Source organism: Diadema antillarum, unplaced genomic scaffold (assembly GCF_040938485.1).
Source record: "Diadema antillarum isolate AM-2024a unplaced genomic scaffold, OU_Dant_1.0 seq00000300_RagTag, whole genome shotgun sequence".
NCBI lineage: Eukaryota > Metazoa > Echinodermata > Echinoidea > Diadematoida > Diadematidae > Diadema > Diadema antillarum.
The window spans coordinates 1,919,803-1,944,097 of NW_027271323.1; the positions used below are offsets into that span (position 1 = coordinate 1,919,803).

General features: G+C 39.0%; 1 protein-coding gene across 1 annotated transcript in view; it reads right to left on the reverse strand.

Moving 5' to 3' along the window:
- Positions 1 to 24,295, reverse strand: part of LOC139730282 (uncharacterized) — a 67,928-nt gene that overhangs the window by 29,831 nt on the left and 13,802 nt on the right. The window contains exons 4-14 of the mRNA XM_071641161.1: positions 23,230 to 23,348; positions 22,540 to 22,728; positions 20,691 to 20,876; positions 19,100 to 19,351; positions 16,467 to 16,652; positions 14,573 to 14,758; positions 13,237 to 13,431; positions 12,316 to 12,522; positions 9,002 to 9,214; positions 7,835 to 7,938; positions 6,953 to 7,130 (exon numbers count right to left, since the gene is read on the reverse strand). Of these exons, the coding sequence (XP_071497262.1) occupies positions 6,953 to 7,130; positions 7,835 to 7,938; positions 9,002 to 9,214; positions 12,316 to 12,522; positions 13,237 to 13,431; positions 14,573 to 14,758; positions 16,467 to 16,652; positions 19,100 to 19,351; positions 20,691 to 20,876; positions 22,540 to 22,728; positions 23,230 to 23,348 (2,015 nt within the window). The remainder of the gene's footprint in view (positions 1 to 6,952; positions 7,131 to 7,834; positions 7,939 to 9,001; positions 9,215 to 12,315; positions 12,523 to 13,236; positions 13,432 to 14,572; positions 14,759 to 16,466; positions 16,653 to 19,099; positions 19,352 to 20,690; positions 20,877 to 22,539; positions 22,729 to 23,229; positions 23,349 to 24,295) is intronic.

Genomic DNA, 24,295 nt, shown 5'->3' on the forward strand with positions numbered 1-24,295 from the left:
GTAACCGATGATACAAAACATAAATACAACAGAAGAGAGAGATCCAACATGATGCTCGTAGGAGAGAATGATAAGGAAAAAAGAAAGAAAGATAGATAATTTGATATGAAGTAAGAAAGAGAAAAGGGGAGGGATTTATACTAGTCCTACCAGATCAACTCGTTTGGACACATCCGGGTTGCGCGCGCCTTGTGAATGCCCGCCCACACTGCTCTTGCTTTTGTCTTATATTTTGCTGATTTTGTATAATGTTTATGCTTGTGCTGTGTACCATCTGGTTTCTGTTCGTGTAAAGAATCAACTAGACAAATCTGTGGTTCTGGTAAGCTTACTTTGTTACAGTGCTCACTGAATTATTTGAGGGTGGCCTTACTCTATATGCATAGCGTGTGCAGCCATGTTGTGTGCATTACACATGTAGCTACTGGTGCCTTGCTGCTCGAAGTATTTTCATTGATCCTGTTACTGTTCAGTGTTATTGTTAATCCACTGAGTACCAGCTGTATGTCACTCACAATGAAGCCAGTCACCTCTATAGCCTTTGTACTTACTGTGATCCTGTTGTGCTATTGCTGTCAAGGGTACTGCTTAGATACATGTACGCCTACTATCTGCCTTCATACTGTTAATGTACATCATGCAAAATCCTTTCCATCAAAGGGGAAATATGTTGGTACCCATGTACGCTATTATGCCAACTCAGAGGCTACATTTCAGAGTATGTTATTGATATCGGGAGATATAAATCCGAATCCTGGCCCTGAGAGTGGTGGAATGGAATCGTCGACAATCGACCACTCATTGAATTCACGACATTCATTTTCATAATTATGATACACAAACCCTTCGTTCATTTAATTCAAGCCATATTTCAACTAGTTGGCGCAATGATAACCCCTCTGTCTGGAATCGGATTGTCTCTCTCGGTATCAACAAAAGGCGGAAGACACATAGGGGAAAACGAGGTGGTCATTTTTGCTTTGATAATATTTTAAAGTTAGGTGTTGTAAATGCCCGTTCCCTACGTAATAAATCTTCGGTATTCCAAGATTTTGTTACCGACCACCATTTAGACTTCACATGTATCTGCGAAACCTGGTTGTCCTCGTCTTATGATGCAGTTATTGCCGATCTTCGTCCGAGTGGCCATACCTTCCATCACTGTCCCAGGGTCTCCAAGCGCCGAGGCGGAGTTGGGTTTCTCTACAAGGACAATCTTCAAGTTGTCATAAATCCATCACGGAAATACACTACCTTTGAGTCAATGTATGGAACTGTTTCGAATGCACACTCCTGTGTGGACATCGTCGTAGTGTATAGACCTCCTGGAAATCACTCCTTCTCAACATTTCTCGACGAGTTCTCACAGTTTCTTGATGAGACTGTGTACAAACCATCACCTTTGGTGATCACGGGGGTTCTGAACATCCATTTTGACAATACTTCATCCTCAAATACGCTGAGGTTCAATGATCTCATCAGTGGTCATGGCATTTCCCAGCTCGTCTCATCTTTAACCCATGATAGGGTCATATTCTTGATGTCATCATGGTGCGAAACTCTGATAATGTTCTCTACTCCAGCCTCAAGGTCTTTTCTAGTATCTCAGACCAGTCTGCAGTTTCCTGCTTGTTCAAGTTTGAAAAGCCTTCTCGTGTTATGTCCGAATTCACCTGCCGGAATGTCAAGAAAATCAACAGGACAGCATTCGCCGAGGATATTGCAAGCTGCAAATACCTTCCCCAACTGACAGTGTGGACTGCGTTGTAGAAAAAGTACAACTCAACGCTCGGCAGACTCCTCGATATACATGCTCCTGCAAAGACTCGGAAGATCAGGAAACGCACTGACTGTCCTTGGTACAACTCTGACGTTGCGGAGGCGAAGCGGAAACGTAGGAGACTGGAGCGCAAATGGCTTTCCAACGGTAAAAGTGAAATTGACAGGAAATTATTCTGTGCTCAGAAGAATGTGGTAAACTCCCTGCTGAAGAAGGCCAAGCGATCTCACTATGTGGGCCTCATCGAAGACTGTGGCGAAGATTCCAAACGGCTCTTCTCCATTGCCAACCGCCTTCTGAATCGGAAGCAATCTCCACCATTACCATCCCACACGTACAGTTCTGCAATGGCCGAGACTTTCATTAATTACTTTCGGAATAAGGTAGAGACCATCAGTAACAGTCTCTGTCCAGACGAATCGGCGCAGGAGTCCCTTAATGACAGCTTCCCTTGAAACCCTGAAGCCCACTGATCCCGACGAGGTCCAATCTCTCCTTCACAGATTACCTCCAAAGTCATGTCCTTTAGATCCAGTCCCCACTCTATTGATAAAATATTGTTCATCCATTTTCGCTCCTATTATTTCAATGATTTCGAACCTAAGTATTGATCAGTGTAACGTCCCGTCAGGTTTGAAGTGTGCATATATAACACCTCTTTTGAAAAAAAAAAAACCTTCCTTAGACCCAGATTCACTCCAAAATTACCGCCCTGTGTGTAACCTTCCATTTTTGTTTGCCGCTTCAAAATGCGGCAGCACGCATCATTACACTATCAAAGAAGCACACTCACATCATGATAATCAAATGATATACATATATACCTAACTGCTATATTTATGTATAAACACACTCGAAATTTATTACCTCTTTTTCATACTGCCCTAGTAACCAATGACCATATTCACTCATACCCTACCCGTCGTTCCCATGATTTTCATTTAAGCAATTCAAAGCTTTTACTTGCTCAAAAGTCGATCAGACATCACGGTTCGGATACATGGAACACTCTTCCTGAGGAGTTGAAACAGTACGTGTGCCTTCTTGTTTTCATTCAAAACAAACTATAAAGAAGTACATTTTATTACAGTATATCTCAAATACGAACTAAAAACAAACAATTTATATGACTAATGTTGGTCTCCCGATAACAACATCGCATATCGTCCCCTCTTCCAGCAAACCAATTTTATTATTCTAAATTCCAGCATATGCACTTTCAAGCACCTGCACGCATATTCACCACCATCAAACATCATACTTTATTTTCCCCCGCTATCTTCGCAGCAGAATTTGTATTGTTACGAATCTAGTACGTCCCTATCTTTTCCTCGGGCCGGCCATCTTTTCAAGCAATGCTTATAATGGCCTCCTTCTGCATAATCGTTTCTTAACTACAATTGTTATTGTAATCACCGCTGCATAGACATGCATTCTGTATATTAAATCATTAATTTTCTGTCATATCGTTGTTTATGCAAGTCAAACGACTCTGTGTTAAATTTACTTTGTATATTTCCTACCTGTTCATGATTATGTAACTTATGTATGTTGATTTGAAGAAAATACAGTATCTATAAACAAGAGACCCGCGGGTCTAGCGCTCACCTGAGTATCGCAAGTTCACCTTTCACGCAGTCACTAACCTAAATTATTCACAGCTCTACCAAAATTTGACCAGGCATTCTCAAGTAGAAGATGAAAATGTACAATAAAGGCCCAATTTTTTTTAAGATTCCTTAATTTGGGGGGATTGGGGCCCCCTGGGGCCCCCTGGGTGGGGCATGGTGCCCATTTTGATAAATTGAGATCCTGACCCCCTAGGGATGCTACCTGCCAAGTTTGACAAAAATCCATCATGAGGTTTTCAGGAAGAAGATGAAAATGTACAATTCAGGCCCCCATTTGGACCCTTCCAACCACCCCCCCCCCCCTACCCAAGAGGGGCACCCCTGGATCTCCTATGAACAAACTTGAAACTACAGTCATTAATGTAATCACTCATAGTATTATCTCAGCTCTATAACTTCTGATTCTAGAGAAGATTTATAAAGATTCCTTCATTTGGGGGGTTTGGGACCCCTGGGGGCCCCCTGGGTGGGGCATGGTGCCCATTTTAACAAATTGAGATCCTAACCCCCTAGGGATGCTACCTGCCAAGTTTGGTGAAAATGGGTCATGGGCTTCTCAAGAAGACGATAAAAATGTACAATTTAGGCCCCATTAGGACCCCTCCTCACCCCCTCCCCTGGGTCCCAAGGGGGGCACCCCTGATTCTGCCATGAACAAACTTGAAACTACAGTCATCAATGTACTAACTCATAGTATTAACTAAGCACTATCACTTCTGGTTCTAGAGAAGAAGATTTTTGCAGAATCCTTAATTTTGGGGGGCTTGGGCCCCCTGAGGGCCCCCTGGGTGGGGCATGGTGCCCATTTTAACAAATTGAGTTCCTAACCCCCTAGGGATGCTACCTGCCAAGTTTGGTGAAAATGGGTCATGGGGTTCTCAAGAAGAAGATGAAAATGTACAATTTAGGCCCCATTAGAACCCTTCCCACCCCCCTCCCCTGGGTCCCAAGGGGGGCACCCCTGATTCTGCCATGAACAAACTTGAAACTACAGTCATCAATGTACTAACTCATAGTATTAACTTAGCTCTATCACTTCTGGTTCTAGAGAAGAAGATTTTTACAGATTCCTTAATTTTGGGGGGTTTGGGCCCCCCTGGGGGCCCCCTGGGTGGGGCATGGTGCCCATTTTAACAAATTGAGATCCTAACCCCCTAGGGATGCTACCTGCCAAGTTTGGTGAAAATGGGTCATGGGCTTCTCAAGAAGACGATAAAAATGTACAATTTAGGCCCCATTAGGACCCCTCCTCACCCCCTCCCCTGGGTCCCAAGGGGGGCACCCCTGATTCTGCCATGAACAAACTTGAAACTACAGTCATCAATGTACTAACTCATAGTATTAACTAAGCACTATCACTTCTGGTTCTAGAGAAGAAGATTTTTGCAGAATCCTTAATTTTGGGGGGCTTGGGCCCACTGAGGGCCCCCTGGGTGGGGCATGGTGCCCATTTTAACAAATTGAGTTCCTAACCCCCTAGGGATGCTACCTGCCAAGTTTGGTGAAAATGGGTCATGGGGTTCTCAAGAAGAAGATGAAAATGTACAATTTAGGCCCCATTAGAACCCTTCCCCACCCCCCTCCCCTGGGTCCCAAGGGGGGCACCCCTGATTCTGCCATGAACAAACTTGAAACTACAGTCATCAATGTACTAACTCATAGTATTAACTTAGCTCTATCACTTCTGGTTCTAGAGAAGAAGATTTTTACAGATTCCTTAATTTTGGGGGGTTTGGGCCCCCCTGGGGGCCCCCTGGGTGGGTCATGGTGCCCATTTTAACAAATTGAGTTCCTAACCCCCTAGGGATGCTACCTGCCAAGTTTGATGAAAATCGGTCTTGGGGTTTTCAAGAAGAAGATGAAAATGTAAAAAGTTTACGCACGACGCACGACGGACGACGCACGACGGACGACGGACGACGGACGACGGACGACGGACGACGCACGACGCACGACGCACGACGGACGCCGGACGAAGGGCAATCGCAATAGCTCACTTGAGCCTTTGGCTCAGGTGAGCTAAAAAAACCCTATTTTGAGATCACTTCATTGGTTACAAGTCAAAGATCCCATTATTTCTAAGATTTAACTTCTGACTTTCCATTGCATTTAGGGCACTGCTCCTCAGTATAACATTGATTTACTCCATAATTACCTCCCTGCTTGATCTCTACGCTCATCCAACTCCGGTTCTTTTATTATTCCAAGATTCATTACAATATGGGGCACACGTGCCTTTGGTCATGCTGCTCCCACCTTGTGGAAAAACTTACCTTCAGCAATAAAATAAAATTGTTCTTCATCAGATTCCTTTAAAAGCAGTCTAAAAGCTCACCTGTTTAAGGCCTCCTTTTGATTACTCATTATTTTGAATATTTTATGTTCTTTATCCCCTTCACTTTCTATTCCTTCCGCGCCTAGAGCACTCTACAGAGTGGATTTGGCGATATATAAATCATATCAATTATCAATTATTATTAAACACTTAACTCTAAAATGCTCTCAAATGTGACCGTGCATCACAAAACGAACAAAAAGTGGCACACATTGATTTTGCGTGAGGACTGAAAATAAATGAAATGGGTCAATCAAGCCGATCTTGACTTTTTCATATTTTCTGAAAGAGCAAGTCTTCTTTTACATTATTCTAAAATTTGGGATCATAAAACGGGCGGGATATTGTGTTGTTTAGCAGTTTATCTCGAACATTTTTGGTAGAATAGTGTGATTATTATTGTGTGTCTTTAGAGTCCCTTTTTCATTTCTGAAAACCTTGTACACACTCTTCACTTTCAACTCTAATAACTTTTGAATAGATAGTGCTACTGCTTTGAAAGTTGGCATTATTATGGACAGAATGTGTTAATGAGGCATGCTTAATTTCAGTTTAATCTGATAATCCCTTCATTGTTGTTACTCGGGTAGTTTACTTCCTGTTTTTTGTCCCATTCATCGCACAGCCAGCACGGTTTAGTAAAGATTAAGCGCTTGAATAGACACTGTACTTCACAGCCTCTTTTCTCAAATCCCGCTTTTCCTGAGTTTGTGCTTTCTCTCCAATATTTAGATAGGTTAGGAGAGTCCATTTTGATTTGAGTTATACACCATTTTAAAGCTTAAAGTCTGTTCTTTCAGAATATGGTCTTACCTAAAAATTCCTGTCTGGCGACTTTTTGTTTGTTTTGTGGTGCAGGGTCACAATTAATGATGTCCGTAAAATACCTACCGGCAACTTTGGTCGTCGTACCAAAGTGGTATAAGATTAAGCGATGTAAATGTGGAGGAATCAAACACAATCCCTCGTTATTTGACACAATATCATGTAGATTTTGTCGAACATTTGGTAAATATACTGTCGTTTGTCCCGAATACTTCATGTCATTTTCATGAAGTTTAACTAAATTAATGTGTAATTAAGGACATGAAATAACTTCGTGTGATCATGACATGGGCTTAATGGTATGACAGAGTGTCAAAAGCTGCACAGCAATGCCCCAATTTACGCATTAATAGGTCTTCTACACTAGCGAATCTTACTTACCTCTGACCCTCATATTTTGTGAGCACGTAGCGGAGTTTCCAGCACTGTCCACTGCTCGGTGAACAACAGTGTGATCCCCTTCACTAAGAGAGGCAGGCAGACTACTAGTATTTCCCGCCACTTGCACTGAGTCTATGCTGTATGCATGTGTACCTATGGCAGTCCCTCGATCTGTTGCCTGCAGAACAAGACAGTTAAATTTCAAATAACATCATGTTGTAATTCAGTAACCCTTAATACTCACGTCCACTTTCATAAGAAAACACACACGCACACACACACAAACACACAAAATCATCATTAACACATGGGGACAACATTTCCACGAAATTACATATATATAATATATATAAGATTTTTTATTGTATTTTGCGTCATTGCAAAGGTGTACACGGAGTGTCAATAATGTTCGATTTCCATATTTTTCTTTAACATTCTTGCTTCGTATGTTTATTGTATAATCATTAGTTATAGACAGATAAAGTTTAGATAAAGAGGAAAAAGATTGAATTAAATACAGTTTGAATGGAATTGAATCTAAATATTGTGTAGTATTTGTTTTTGTGATTTTGTTCGTACGTTGAGGCTGAAACTGTCAATATATTGGTGTATTTGTGAGCTGGGGACCGTTTCATGAAAGCTGACAACTTGTCAGCGCTGACAATCACCATGGTAACAGTCAGTGACCAGAGCATCTCAGCCAATCAAAACCAAGGATTTTGCTGAAATAGTCAGCGCTGACTATATTGATGAAACACACCCCCCCCCCCCCCGATTAAGTATTTTGATAATGGTTTGTTTCATAATGGCTTGCGTAGACATGTTTGTGCATGTAGGCTATGTTCTTGCGTATGTATGTAAATAAATGGCAGATGATGGTACCTGGGGCTGGGACAAGTTGGCCCAATGAACAGTGGCTGATGATGTTCCAGCTTCCGCTATGAGTTCCACATCAAGGGGGCAGGTAATTACCGGTGGCGTGATATCTGATTGATATAAACAAAAAGACTGATGATTTTATTGATGTTGAATAATCCCATTCATATTTGTATCTCATCTGTCACGGGAAAACGTTAATGATTCATTCATTCATAAGGCCCTTTAATTACTTGTTATAACTTGTGTTTTTGTTTTGTTTTGTTTTTCTTTTCTTGTATGCCCCACGCCCAACGAATGGATATTTACTGCTCCCGTTTAACTTCATTCCATTCCAAAGCTGCAATGATGTCCACATTCACTTTCTTAAAGATCCTGGAGGTACAAATCCGTCTTCAGTCCCACAGCGATCACTGCTCATTTCATGCCCTATCAACTTTTCATTAAAGCCAAATTTGCTTAGAATGAGTGCTTGATTGAATCAAACGGACCCTTTCAATGAATGGATAAGTGACGATTGATTTGGATGATTCTATTATCTTCTAAATAGAAATTTGAGGTGGTAGTTAGGCAACGGATAGCATTGCAATAAGACAGTCACAGTCAGTGCCAAAATTCGAATAACTCTATAACTGGAGATTTTGAATGGATTTGAAAGCATGGTGCTAAAACTAAAACATTCAGTATTTCCTTTTGACGTTACAGCTAGTGCTTATACAGATTTATGTATACTGCTACTTACAATGTTTGTGGACAGGCATTGGTGCGTATACATGTAAATACAACACAGAATGTAGAAACTCGTGTTACTGGTGATATGAAGTCCAGTAGAAAAGTCTAACAACAAATACTAAAAAGAAATACGCTCGAAAGAGAAAATGATACAGATGATACAGGAGTTCCTAGGGACAGTAACACACCGACCCTGAACTCGTCTGTCCCCCACAATTACATTAAAACTTCCTACAGCGTCAGAAAACTTATTTTGATTCATTCATGCAATCATGATTTATGAATGCAGGTATGAGTTATGTGTCATCATTTACAATATCAAAATCAAAAATGACAAATTATTGAATATAGTGCATGTCGTATTAAAACTATGAGTACACATTTTTGTTTGGACTTTTGAGGATATTTTGAGACTTACTATTTTTGATTGACAAATTTTACCTGAACAAGTTGTTGGAGAGGTTTCCCAAGATCCAGTAGAGAGACACGTTCTCTGCGCAGAGCCTTCTGTCATTGTGAAGCCAGTGTTACAAGCTACCGTGCAGACGGCACTGTAGTTTTGACTCGGTGAAGTGGTGGGTTCGACCACGCCCATGAAAGAGCACTGGGAAATGGCGCCATTTGCAGGAGGGGTTAAGGCAGGGCACGTCACGACTGAAACATTACAAAGTATAATGAGAATAATGAAGACTATGTCTGCCGAAGTATGATGGAATTATGAAACTGAATCAAGCAGTGTATTTACAAGCATTTACAAGACAATGAATCACACAATATAGAAAGTAAAAGGAAACAGAGACGGTATATCTGTACATTTTGTCGATTGAACCATTGAACATAGAGATAAATGGGGGAATTCATATTAACATGATATTCAAAAGGTTTGGTTGGTTGAGGATCCAATAGAACGAATTTTAAAAAGTGACCTACAGGACAAAGAATTATCAAAATGTATCCTAAGATATTCACTTTATTAGTGACAAACACACACATTGGCAATCATCCAAGCACGTAAGCCGCAAGCATCCTCCCCAGCACACACACACACACACACACACACACACACACACATACACACACAAGCATACACTCACAGTACTTACGTAAGTAATTATTTAGCGCAATAGAGAATACTGATTTATGCGTGAAGAATCGGAGATGATTATATCTAGGGCACGGCGCCTGTACTTGTTTTGCTTTCAAGTTCCAACATACATTGTACGACCCCCTCTTTGAGGTTAGAAATACAAGAAATAAATCATAATTTCTTCTAATCACTGATTTCCTATGCTCTCTTGAAAAAAAATGACAATTTATTTGCCTTGTTGTACCTCGCGACTGAACCATATTTCATGAAAAATGTAACCACATGACTTTAGTTGATAAGTGAGCCATCAAATATATACCGGAATCTAATTGATTGATTAATAATAAATTGGTGATAAATGTAAGTAAACCTCAGTTTACGGTATTTGGTAAGACTTCATCTCTGTTTTTCATTTGAAGCTTTTGAATATAATTATATGATATTAATAGATATAATCTTGCAATTTTTATGTATATGTGTTCAAAAGGTTTATTGCCCTCCAATATTTCTTCTAAATTTTTATTGAATAGTAATGTTTATGCTTATAACACCCGTCGTGTTTAATGATTATCATTTATGTCATGTGAGAACAAATATTTCTAAGAATACAGTTTTTTATAAAGGTCCATGAATGTGAACCGAAATACCATTTGATTTGAAAATGAGACCGTCTTTGAATAGTTTAAAAGAAATTATAAATTTTTACTGTTGAATTCGTATTCTCATTTAGAATGATTATTTTAATTGCACTTATTATGTCTTTTGATTTGTACTTCTGTCCTGTCCTTTTCTTTTCCTCTTTAGTTTCCTTTCTATACTCCCGATTATATTTTACTCAGTATTTATGTCTTCTAGGGGTCAGCGATTTACAAGGCTTATTACTCTTCTCTGCTGACCCCCCGTTCACATTAATTCACGCATCGGCTTTTGTTCTTGTTCATGTTGTTGTTGTTGTTGTGTGTGTGTGTGTGTGTGTGTGTGTGTGTATTTCTTTTGAAATTAATATGTTTGTATGTACCTGTTTTCATTGTACGAATTGTCTGATAATTTTATGTCGAATGGAAATAAACTTGAACTTGAATTAAAGATCTACAGCCGTCAAATCATTTGTGATTACACAACTTCGATAAGATACATGGTAGCAATGGAAGGTGTAATGAACTGCAGACGGAGGCAAATCAAATCCTGTGGATGACCGATGTTTCATGCGAGCTCCTTTAGATTACTGTTATGAAAAGATGTGAAACTCCACACCAATTATGATGATCCTAGAACGTTTTCAAATGCTGACTTCAGGCAGCTGAGAGGTGAGTGCTGAAATGTAATTGTATTAGATCTTTAAGGCTACTATGAGATTTGTGCATTGAAGTCAATGTAGTGTGCACATAACGTGTAGGCCAATACTCATTTCGAGCCACGACTTTCGTTTATTTTTGTTGATAGCAGCCAGATCACTTATCGAAAAAAGCATTTTCGTGCACATCCTGAATCTGTTGGACAATTTCGATCAGGTGCAATGACCTGCAGACAGAGGAAAAACGAATTCAAACTATTGCTGATGGATTTTGTATGTGTGTGTGCTAATGCCTGTGGACATTTCTGGGGAAAAAAATACATCCGTTCCACAACTAGCCATGATGATTGCTCAACACTGAAACATATTCAGTAATGAAATGTTCTCAAAGAAATGAAACAAACTGAAAGATTCTGAGAAGTAATTCTCTCACACCTGTGTGGCTATTGTGAGGTTTGCGCATTGTAGTCAAGGTAAGGTGCACAACATTATGAGTGCAGGCATTGTAATGCACAACAAAGGGCGTTTTTTTTCTCTCTTTTTTTTATTAGCCGACAGCAAAAAGGCCTGGAAAGATATTCAAAGGCAGAGCGTTGTGATTTAGAAAAAAATCATTAAGAGTCAGTGGCACAATTTGGATCAAGCAATTCATCACAATGATTGCACTATTGACGTCAGCACCAGTCAGCAGTAAGTCCTGATACATGTACCGTAAAGGTATTAGTGTTGAATAGAAATTGGATTACATAAAGCGTCTAGCTTCTTCGATCATAGCATACTAGTACTCCATTACTGCTTGCATTGGGTTCATACTTTTCTGCGTAAATGTCAACAATATGCATTTATGTAAAATAGTATAACCTATTCGGCCCACCTCGGGCAGAGGAAGATTTTGAGACACTTGGGAGTATAGCGCTTGACGGGAGGAATGAACTTTCGTCCTTCACTCTAAGAAAGTAGTCTGATAGTGGTGATCTGTTATATGTCAGTGATGTTACGTGTAACATACTGAGGTTCGATCTTGCAAGGTCTAAATGGAGAAAAATAGTGTGTATCAAGGGCGGTCAGACTTGCAAAAATTTTCTGACTCTTAAAAGTTTCAGATCGCGATTTTTATGATCTCGCAGTTTTGCCAGAGTGACTTCCAAAACTCTCCGCGAAACTTCTCGCCAGACTCTTCTCGAAACTTCCAAGTCATAAGGAACAATCAGATTGGCAAAAGATCGAGAAGTTTAAGATCGCAATCTTTAAAAAAGAAAATGAACCAAAACTCTTAGACTCTAATGGCACATGCGTAGACCCTTCCATGCAAACAGTTTGCAATATAATATGTGAAAATCAACCGACCATGTGTGATTTAAATACATCTCTCACTTGTGCAGGCAATGTCGCTTCCAGTCCAAACTCCTTCATCATCCCCGTCACCGTCATCTGAGCACGTTTTGGATATCGGCGTCGTAGGTTCATAGCCATCTTCACAGGCTAGGGTGCATGATGTTCCGTAATCTTCTCTGTCATCGGAGCAACCCACCTTCCTTCCATGATCGGGAGCCGGGATGTCTTCAGAGGAGCAGGTTATCACTGTAAGAAATATGAGAAACCAGGCTAATGCTTGGTGGGTTTTTTTTTTTTTTGCATTAAATAGCTCTCTTACCCCGCACAGGATGTTAAATAAGTACGATGATAGAGAAGAAGAAGAAGAAAACGAAGAAGAAGAAGAAGAAGAAGAAGAAGAACAGAAAGAAGTAACCCTAAGGAACCTCTAATCAAAATAGTGTAATTTTTCAATGAAAAAAATGTTGAGGGAAAAAAAAATCGCAAGAGAAATGTTAGCACTAATCAATCATTTTAGCCCCCTTGCACCCACTCTGACACTTTTTTTTTTCTTTCCATTGAGTGAGCACATACAGTAAGGCCAATGGAGGAAAATGGCTTTATAAAACCCTCCTAAGACTGCAAAACACATTCAGCTCATTATAAGAACTGACATCATATACCAAAGTGTAATAACACACGTTGAGAGAACATTAAGAGTGGACCAATGTGTCGCTGTGTACATTTTATGCCATGACAAGAAATGCCAAACTGTACTGTCGAATACCGGATAGTAAAAGAACAACGGTACCTAAACACGCACCAGAAACATAATGTTTCAGACACCCTAAAATAAGACTAGTGTGACTTTTTAAGAGTTCAGTAATGCATGACTCCCTAAACCACACACACACACACACACACACACACACATACACAAAAAAAAAATCAGTAAAATTACCATGAAAGAATGTATCTTACAATGGCAAGATGGCAGCTTCCCACTCCAAGTGCGATTATGATGACATGTGACAGTAGTGATTCCTTGGAGATAGTAACCCTGAGAACAGCTGAACTGACACTGGTTACCAGAGGGGACGACATTACCAGCTGGACAGGCGCTGGTTACCACCATTTGAAGTGCAGTAGACAAATGGGGCTTAGTACAGAGTATTCCTGAAATCAAATCATGGCAGAATCCAAGGATTGATTACTATACGAATTGAGACTAAAAGAGAACTCATATTTAGAATATCCCCATTTCTTCAAATATCCAACCATGAAGGAAAGGCTATGAGGAACGCTTTGAAAGAGTATCTTATCCCGAATCATTCTGCATTATTTAGGAACGCTATGTGTTCACTCTTATAATTAGATGAACAAAATGCATTGTTTGTGAGATTGAGAGACAGAAAATGCAGACCGACCCAGTCTCTGTGTGTGTATATGTGCTTACTTTTTTTTTTACAGGAGTCTCCATTACGTCATAACGATTAACTTGGTTTCAAATACGTAACTACACAAATTATGCAGTCTTTAACATTCCCAACACACGACAATAATCGAAAATAATCAATGGTCTTCTCTTTTATTCTCAAAGAATGACAGCTTTCAATTTATATCGAAATAGAATATGGTAGTAAAAATTATTATTTAACTTAATTATGATAGTGGCCTATCTTTTTTATATCACACAAGAATTCATGCTGCATACAGTAGATGTAAGCTCAACAAAGACATCCAGCCCTTCATAGAACAGCTAGCATAATGTCTTTATGCGTATTCCAAGGCTTATGTTATCAGTAAACACTTTTTTTTTCCAGGGTGTCTTCTTTCTTTCCACTATTTAGATAGGTTAAGATAACCATCAAATTAGTTATAGGTCATTATAAGGCTTTGAGTCTTTTCTTTCATAATAATTGTATACTCTTAACTAAAAGTCCGTGCGTGGCGACGTTTTGGTTCTATGTTGCAGGGTTACACAAAATTATATGAATATTCCACCTCACTCACTGTTGTCATTATAGGAAATCTGCCATGACACTCTAAATTTCCACTCACCAGTTTTCAAATTTCTTGGCATTATCATGATTCAGAGAAAAAAAAACCCAAACCTGCCTCATTAAAGCAGTCATTTCTCACCTGCAGTGCCAGTGGTGACTACATTCACTATGTTAAACATCTCGAAAGTAACAATTGAACAATCAGCTGTATACATCTGCCTATATCACCATGTTACATTTTTTTTTTTCATAAAACAGATACACACACACACACACACACACACACACACACAAATCTAAGATTGTGCACTTACGTGAACATTTAGGGGTTACTCCAACCCAGTATGCGTCTGCCCCTCCTGGCTGGACGTTGCATGTCAGTTCATCATTGTTAATCTCGTAGCCAGTATTGCAGGAAAACTGACAATTTGTGCCGTAATTTCTGGGGCACGTGCCGACAACCGCCCCATGTTGTAGTGAAATACTTGCGCACTGTAAAACTGATAGCAGAGATAAAGGTGGATTGGGAAAGCGGTATCATGAACTTTCAACAAAATTTGCTGAACTGAAATCAAGAAGGAAAAAGTATAGTGTGGTGTGGAAAAAAACTATTAGGTTCGTTTATCTTGTGAATCAGCTCAACTTGGCTACACGTCAGAAGTTGTTAGTATTGAAGATCGACTGCTCAGCAATGTTCAGTTCGAAATCTGGCCTCAATTACACCTATTCTGAATTTGGAACATAAAGGAAAAAGGCAAAGCACCTTAACTTGTAATCTCCATTTTTGAATAATTGTTCATAAAACTGCTACCAAAACAGACCAGGATGTTTTTTGCTTTATGTATGATAACATTCATTATTAGGCAAAAAAAAAAAAAAAAAAATGGTTTGCTTGCCCTTCCCGACCGACCGAAAATCACGGAAATTACGGGTCGGTTTTTTTTTTTTCTCTCTCTCTCTTTGAAGTTTAATTTTTTTTCCACAAATTTCATCCTCTGCAAATTTGTGAACGGTTTTAAAACCAAAATTATCCATTTGAGGCTAAAGAAAGAATGAAAAAAAAGTCTAAAAATGAGTTTTCATCCCATCGACCCGTTGTAATCGTGTTCGGGCCGCGCGGAACCGCAGGCTACGTTTTATAGCATGCATTGCATGCTGGCTACCTTTTTGGCTCACGTGCATAGGTAGTGCGCTAGCTAGCTAGCCACCGTACCGGCCGCGGCGCAGCGCAGCGCGACTGCCAAGATGGTTACTTTTGCAGCATCCGTTACCAACTGTCATGACACCAAAACTGTTTGGAATTCAGTTGACAGCATCTCACTGGAAAATACTTTTTTTGGAGCTGTTTGCAAAATTTAACAAAGGCATGCGTTTATCATCTTTCCCCTGTTTGAAACGGCTTTCAAAAGCCGTTTCCAAAGCCCTTTAGAAACGGCTTCCAAATTAGTTGCGTTAATCAACTCATCGCGAACTCGAAAACTGGCCTTGTCACTTCGCAGCTGCATTGCGCAACTTGACTTAGAGGAGAAGGGGTCATATACTGTAACCGCAGCACAAAGCCGTTTCAAAAGAGCTTTTAGTTTATCTTGCTTCAAAGGACTTCTAGAAAGAGGTTTCAAGAAACCTGTTTCGGAAACCTGTTTCTGAAAGCACAAATTTGCGGCTTTACAAAAGGCTTTCCGAACCCCATAATCAAAACAGCTTTGCGTTTATCAACTCGTGAAAATTCCTTGAAAGCCGTTTGGAAAACCTGTTTCTGCCGAGAAAAAGAATTGATAAACGCACCCAAAGATGAACGTTGTAAGTTGTTTTTTTTTTTTTTTCAGTGAGTGTTTCTGTCTCACCTACCGGGCCCTGGCAAGACGTAAATTTGAATGAATCCCTTGGAGTTTTGAGTGCATTAAACTTGCGCCATATCCTGTACAAAATTGAACTAGAACTCGAAGTATTGCCAGAAGGATGAGTGTACGAGATGCCCTGCCAAAGTTACAAAATTACATGGGTAAAAAGGATATTAAAAAAAAAGATAAACGACCTACCGACCCTCTTGGGTTTTGACAAGGGCAAACAAACAATTTTTTTTTTTTGGCCTTAATAAACGATTATGCTGAATAAACAAACACTTGAAGATATTAATGCGTTTGTTTCTTAATTCATGTACAGGTGTTTTCACATCTCTGATTCGCACAGATACTGATCTTATCATACTTTGGCATGAAGGGTGTCCATGGGTCCAGGCTCCAGTTGGCCCCTGAAGTTGGCACTCTGTTGACCCTTCACCTTGAAGACTGTACCCCACAACGCAGCTGAACGAACAGACAGATCCACGGATATTTCCATCGGGACAGCTGACACGTAGGGGCGTGGACACAGACTGTGCAGGACACTGGATGACTGAGGGGAATCAATAAACTGATAAGCTAAAGTTGGAACGTGTGTACAAAGTGTGAAGGAAATGCCAGTACAAATTTATCTCACTACAATTAAAGGAGACATACATGATAGACCTTTAGTTTTATAGTATATCTAAACTGTGAGCCGAATATACGTGAATTGCAAGCAGAACAGTGCACAAATCAAACACTTCACAAAATACCTGCACTATAATGATATACTTCACCGAGGCAACTTAAAACGAACTGAGTGTTGTGTTATTTAAAAAAAAAAAATCTGCTCTTTCAAATTGATCTCTGACGTTTACAGACACATTGTCGTGGGGCCTGTGGTATTAACATGAAGTGGGAATCAGGCTGGCCCGGCTCCGATATATTGGAGAATCTCCGTAACAAATTGAGTTTAACTTTATCACTGACCTCTGTTTACATGCGCACACAGTCGAAAAAAAAATCTCGACTGGTGTCGACCGTTACCGACGATCTCTTTCTTCAATGCACGTAATTCCCGACTACCATGACGGACCCTATTCGGGATTTTCAGTGTACCCCGGATGGCAACGAATGAAGACCGATCCAATGGGATCACCCATAACTCTCAACGCTTCATGTTTTTTTTTTTTTTTTTTTACTGTTTGTTTGTTTGTTTGTTTTTTACTGGAAAGCAACATGTATAAGAATGTGTAAGTAAAAAAAAAAAAACATCAATGTTGTATCCACCAAATCTGGCGTTAATAAAAAGAAAAGAGAGTTAAGACTTTGTTGCCCCATGCAGACATGGTTCCTTATATATTAGCGTAGGTCAATATACGCAATGTAATCCATTTGAACTTCTATCGTGTCTATGCAGCTGTGAAGCAGATAAAGTGTGCTTGTAAAGGAGGAAGTTCCTCGTCCTCCCAGAGAGTAAGAGAGGAAATAATGACAGTAAGAGGTGTGAGGTATAAGTTATAATGTATATTCCAGGGGTAGACCTTATTCTAGGAAGGAAACCTGATCTTGATCCTTATCTTGACGTAGGGACAGATATCGACTGAATGTTCTTTCATATAGGAACTGTGCAATGTAACACTTTGCTGACTTGTATTGAGTGGCAATGCGCTGGTCATCATTTCTGTGGCCAAGAGAATATCTGAATATACATTATGTGACCGTGCATCACAAAACGAACAAAAAGTCGCACCCCTTGATTTCACGTGAGGACTCAAGAAAGGTGAAACAAGTCAACCAAGTCAATATTTAGTTTTTCATATTTTCTTAAAGAGCTACACTTCTTCTACATTATTCTAAAGTTTGGGATCTTAAAATGAATGGGAAAGTGCATTTGCAGTAGTTTTTCTCCAACCTTTTTTTTTTGTAGAGTAGTGAGATCAGGTATGTCTTAGAGGCTCCTTTTCATTTCTTGATAACCCTTTGCACACTCTTCACTTTCAAGTCTGATAACTTTTGAAGGGATAATGCTACTGTTTTGAAAGTTGGCATTAAACATGGACAAAATGTGTTAATAAAGCATGCTCAATTTCAATTTAATTTGATAATTTCTTCATTGTTGTTGCCCCGGTGGTTTACATCCTGTTTTTTGTCTCATTCTTCGCACAGCTAGCATGGTTTGGTAAAGATTAAGCGCTTGAATAGACAGATAGACCCTGTACTTCACAGCCTCTTTTCTTGGTTTATACTTTCCCAGAGTGTGCGCTTTCTTTCCAACATTTAGATAGGTTAGGAGAGTCCATCTGTATTGAGTTAGACATCATTTTAAAGCTTAGAGTCTGCTCTTTCAGAATCTGTCGTTAGCTAAAAATTCATGTCTGGCGACTTTTTTTTTGTTTGTTTTGTGGTGCAGGGTCACATACGCAATATATATTTCTTGATTTCATGATTTCATGATTATCTTGTCTTTTTCATCAGATTACATGCATAAGTCCAGAAAAAGAAAAGAAACCAGGATTCTGCCACTGATATCATGTAAGTCATTGTTAATACACTGACATGATAAACAAAAGACATAGGAATGCATCTTTTCCTCGACTGGGCATAACTTGCATGTTGTTCCCTGAAATATCCTGTGTTGAGCCTGTGTTATGCAAATTATGATCAGAGTAGAGAAGGATGCATTCCAGTGTCTCTTTGTTAATCACATTTGTACTTTACAATGGTTGACAATGACGTAAGTGGTGTAATCTTGATGTGGGAAAGTACAAAGATTACATTTATTACATATGATTATACGGGATGTACATGGATATTCATTTGGCTGTAAAGTGATGTTATGAATCAACAGAGGTCGACATACATTTGCACTATAAAGTTCTTTTCTATCCACTTGTTTCGTTTAGGACCTAATTAAGTGGAGACCTAACATAAAACAAGCAAACAAACAAACAATCAAGGAATAACAACAACCTTTATCATAATCGACATGCTATGGTTCAGCGCAGTGGTATTCACCTGCAACTGTGATAGAGAAAGAACAAGTATCCTCGTTTCCTGCACTGTCCTCTGCACGATATTGGGTGTGATGGACGCCCTCACTGAACTGGCTCCCGGAAGGTGACCCTTGAACCCTGACTGGGGTTATGGTCTCTCCGGAGTTGTCCCTTGCTGTAGGAGATGACCACGTGACCCTAGCTTTAGTAGCAAGTGCCGGAGCGTAGACGCTCTGGGATGTTGGACAGTACGTGAACGAAGGTGCAGTGGTGTCTGTGTTCAAAATGAAATATACAAATCAACTTTGGGATTTACTGTTAGGAGGCGCAAACAAATGACGCTAAGATTATTTGAAGAGTTTGTTTGCAAAAACCGATAAGTCCATATTTGCCCAATGGAGATATTTGCGATTAAAGGTCAAGAAAAATAAAGAGAATAATAAGAAAAATTGTGCTTCTTTTGACCATAACTTCAAAAATATACCTTTATATGTAGTGACCAATATATCATTTAAAAGGTATTATTTTGTACTTTATGACAGAGAACATAACTCAAAATCTTTAAAAATGGACTTATCGGTTTTTGCAAACAAACTCTTCATTTATAACAAACATAATTTCATTTGATAATGTATTGTGTCCCTTCCCATTGGTGTTCAAAAGTCATAAAACGTAACGCATTTTGTCATTATGTTAGCCATGACAGCATTTGATAAAACTGATGGATTTATACAAATAATCATACCTATTTCAAAAGCACGTTTTTTGTTTGTTTGTTTGTTTTTTTTTTAAACTCATGCACCGATTAGAAGAAACGCACAGAATATCAGTTTTCTGGTAGGCAGGCACTGATGTTAACCAAGTTAGTCATGTGCCAAGTACTATTGCCAGAGTTTTACCCTATCCCCATGTTAGTTTTATTATGAACGTCTGCATTTGTTGTAAAAGGCATTTACTGCAGTAGCTGCAGCAACACCTTAGATACAACAATTTTCTTTTTTTTTATGGGTTCTGTTGTATCTAGTAACTGCAAATATCGCAGTATGAATATAAACATATTTACAATTCCCGTGTTTTTTTTTAAACATGAAATTGCTTGTGGATGGTATATTGGCAAATAGATACAGTGGATCTGATCAAAGCTATATGATACAAAATCAATGAAACAATGATAAATGACGAATGGAAAAACAAAGAAGCAAAAGAGTGCGTAGACCATTGGTAGACACATATAAACAACGGATCAAACCTGCAATGGATGCAGTTTACCAAGGTTGAGCTGAACAGAAGTCAAAATACAACCTATGTGTGGTTGCTTGTTTGTGCGTTGATGTCCAGAAGCATAAGATGGGGATTTTTACTGCGATCAAATAGATAATTATATATAGAGATAGATAGATAGATAGATAGATAGATAGATAGACAGATAGATGGGTATATATATATATTTAGATTGATAAATGGATATATAGATGAATAAATAAACAGATTATTTAAGTAAATAACCAAAAACCTCATTCATATGGACGCTGCAAGCTAATTGGTGTTGATTTGTTTTCATCGCTGTTAGAGTTGTGACAATAACTCAACTTTCAAAGGTCTAGCATTCTTACCAGCACAAGTCGGAGACGTTACCCCATTGGACCATGAACCAGAGCTCAAACAGGTCCACTGTGAGCTGGAACCTTCGAGAGTGTACCCCTGGTTACAGGAGAAAGTGCACCTGCTATTGTAGTAGCGGCCGTCTGTACAGCTTTTTCTTCCATTTGATGGGGCACTCAACGACGGACAGGTCACTCCTAGAGTGATGCAGAATGGCAAGAGTTATGGTAGGTGTCACTTTCAATGCATTTGACTGTTTTTGTCTACACAATACATTTTCAGCTACTTCGGATCCAGCCTTCTCAACGGGTGCTGTTCGTTATTCCGAAGGTTCGCTATTCCGAAAGTTCATTATTCCGAAGGGTCGTTAATCCGAAACGCACAAATTCCCTATACCTAGAGGTTCGTTAATCCGAACATTTGTGGCGTTGTTCCAAAGGTTCGTTACTCCGAAGATTCGTTAATCCGAATATGAAATTCGGAAAAATGAACCTTCGGAATAACGAATCTTCGGACTAAAGTGTTTTCGGAATAACGAACTTTCCAAATAACGAGCTATAGCCTTCTCAGCATGCATGCAGCATGCCATCAGGTATCATCTGAAGAGCGCGTTTAGCGTAGAAAAAACGAAGGATGAAGAAGAATCAAATCCATATCCACAATTTTGTCTTGAATGTTTCATCTCTTCAAAAAATGGGTAAAATATTTGCTGCAATAATTGCAGTCTTATTCTACATTATGTATTTGGCAAATTAAATGGTAATTTAAATTATGCTTGCTGTCTTGCAAGCCAGTCCGATTATTTTCATCATCAAAAAGGTGCGCTTCCACAGTGATTTCTGATGCTTCCCTTCTGCACTTACCAATCAAAAGATGGTGTAATAATTATGCTAGTGGTCTTGTTGAGATTGCTGCAAGCGGACTTTAGAAGTTAAAACTTCATGCATCATATTCATTATGTGCTTTATTGTAAATAATTGACACTTTCTGTAATTTTCAGGTACCCTGCGAAACCCATTCAAATTCAATATCTCATCACAATGGTTATGCTAAATCATTTGATCTGCTTTAGATGCAAGGACTTAACAGAGCATTGCTTGATTCATCAATGTACCGTTAATGATGGGTAGGGCTAGTTTCACCTCTGACACTGTTACTCCTTCAGAATGTATACTTAGAATTAATTAATAACCACAAGATCTCTTCAAAGAACTAGTATTATTCTAATTAAACTGGAATAACATTGATATTGTAAATCATTATTTGCAGACATTACTTCGAATTGCATCACGGAGAATTAAGCTGGCATTTATACATCTTACTTTAGATTAACTTTAACTTTTGCTAGCAAACAACTTATCATAGCTGTCTTACATTCGAGTCAGTTCAAGCAATTTAATGGTGCTATTTCAATACTTAACATAATATCTACGGACACATTTTGGTATAGTTCATAAAGGTCATGCACATGTGAAAGACTAAAAAGGATCACAGGCATTATAATTGATATGCATACCCACCGAATCTTCGGTCCGGTAACTCTGTATAAACACTTTGCACCACTCTATAATTCCTCGCAAACAATTATGGACGCGTTGTTACCAGCATGTAAACGTGACACGTTGTGACTTTGGAGGCAAGCAAACATTGGTCGTCTGCTCTGGGTCTTGTTTGTTCTTGTATTTGTTTTGTTTGTTTTTTGTTTGTTTTTGTTTTTTGTTTGTTTGTTATGTATTTATTTATATATTTATTTATTTATTTATCTTTATTTACTTATTTATTTATATATTTATATATTTTTTTCTTTGGGGGGGGGGGGGGAGATGATATTGGCCTAACAGATATTTCTCTTCTCCTTACGGGCACAGTAGGGGGCTGATCCTGACCAGACACCTGAGTTGCCTGTTCGCCGACAGGTTCTAGACGAGGATCCGCCGCTAACGTAGTAGCCAGTAGAGCAGGAGTACCTGCAGGTCGAACCTACATACCGAACGTTTGAACAGCCTACACTCCCGTGAGATGGTCCTGACAGAGAGGAACAACGAATCACTGTTGGAGAAACAAGTGAAAGAAGGCAACATATTATTCAAGTTGCATATGGTTGAAAAAAAAAATTAATTGGGCCTTCTCTGACTCACTGTATTTCTTAAAAAGGAATGTAGGCTGTACGGCCTACTTTCGAATTTGTTCATCCACGGATCTATTTTTTTTTTCCTTTCCAAACGACTCTGTCTGCTACAAATCATTCAAATTAAGGTCATTGGAGTTGTCTTTACCACTTCGAAGACATAAATTGATTTCGAATCATCATTTGATATAGGGCAAAAGACTATAGGCAAAAGACTATAGGGCATACTTAAAAAAAAAATACACACACGCATGTGATTGCCTTTTGTCATCTTGATTCTTTAATTTAAATTGATCTTTGACCCTACCTTCCCTGATTTGAAATGAACGGGTTGACAAGTCGACTGCTTCATTTAGACTGCACTGTTTTCAGAGTAGCAAGAAACAAGTGACTATCAGTGACGGGGATAGGATCTCACTTACCAACCACCACAAATGTTATCGTGCAGGTTGCGTAGTTCCCTGCACTGTCGGTAGCACGATACCGGACCGTGTGCGATCCCTCATGGAAATAAGAACCCGGACTTCCACCTGACACTCGGCTGTCGTTGGAATAAAGTTATGAGTTTGCCTTTCGGATTGTATTCATTTTTTTTAATTGTTGCTCAATAAACAAATCTTATTTATTTGGCCCTAGAATACATCATGATAGGCGAAACATGTTATTTGTGTACCAGTACATTACGCCGATATGAACATTTTAGGTTTTGACTTATAGAATATCAAGGTCCACATTAAAGGCATAATTTGCCATTTGCAAATGAAACAAAACTCCAGTATCAGTGCTTCAAAGTAGTTCTAAAATGTGAGATAGGGATAGAAACATCCAATGCAAAAATATGAACCAGTATAATCAATGTTAAGTATTGTTGAATATATACTGTAAAAACATCGGTGTTAGATTTAACACCACAGGTGTTAAATCTAACACCGGTCAAACTTCAATAAAGGACCACACCCACAGGTATTGAAAATGCACTGTGATGGTGTTGAAAAGTGTTCACCTGACACTTGGTGGTGCTAATTTGACACTGTACCTGGTGTTATTTTGACACTGTACTGGTGTTGATTAAAAAATGATACCACATGGTGTTGATTTGATATTTGTTGGTGTTAATATCAATGGTTTAACACCCGTCCAGCTTCAATAAGAGACCACACCAGCTGGTGTTACTGTGGTGTAAATTTATTTTCACATTTTTTTCAAAAATCTAGTATTTTAATGTAAAATTCTCGGTCGTCTTGTTTAAATTAAAAATCAACAAGAAGTGCAGTTACTAAGAAACTCTTCAAAAAACAGTTTAAAATTTGGAAATAACACCCGGAGGTGTAAATTTAACACCATAAATGAGCACCGAAAATTTAACACCAGCTCGGTGTTCCCTTTTTAACACCGGACTTTTTGCAGTGTACAAAATGTGAACAATAGTTATGATAAAAATGTTTCCTGATTAAACCGTCTACACTTATTGTTTAATAAGAAAAACAA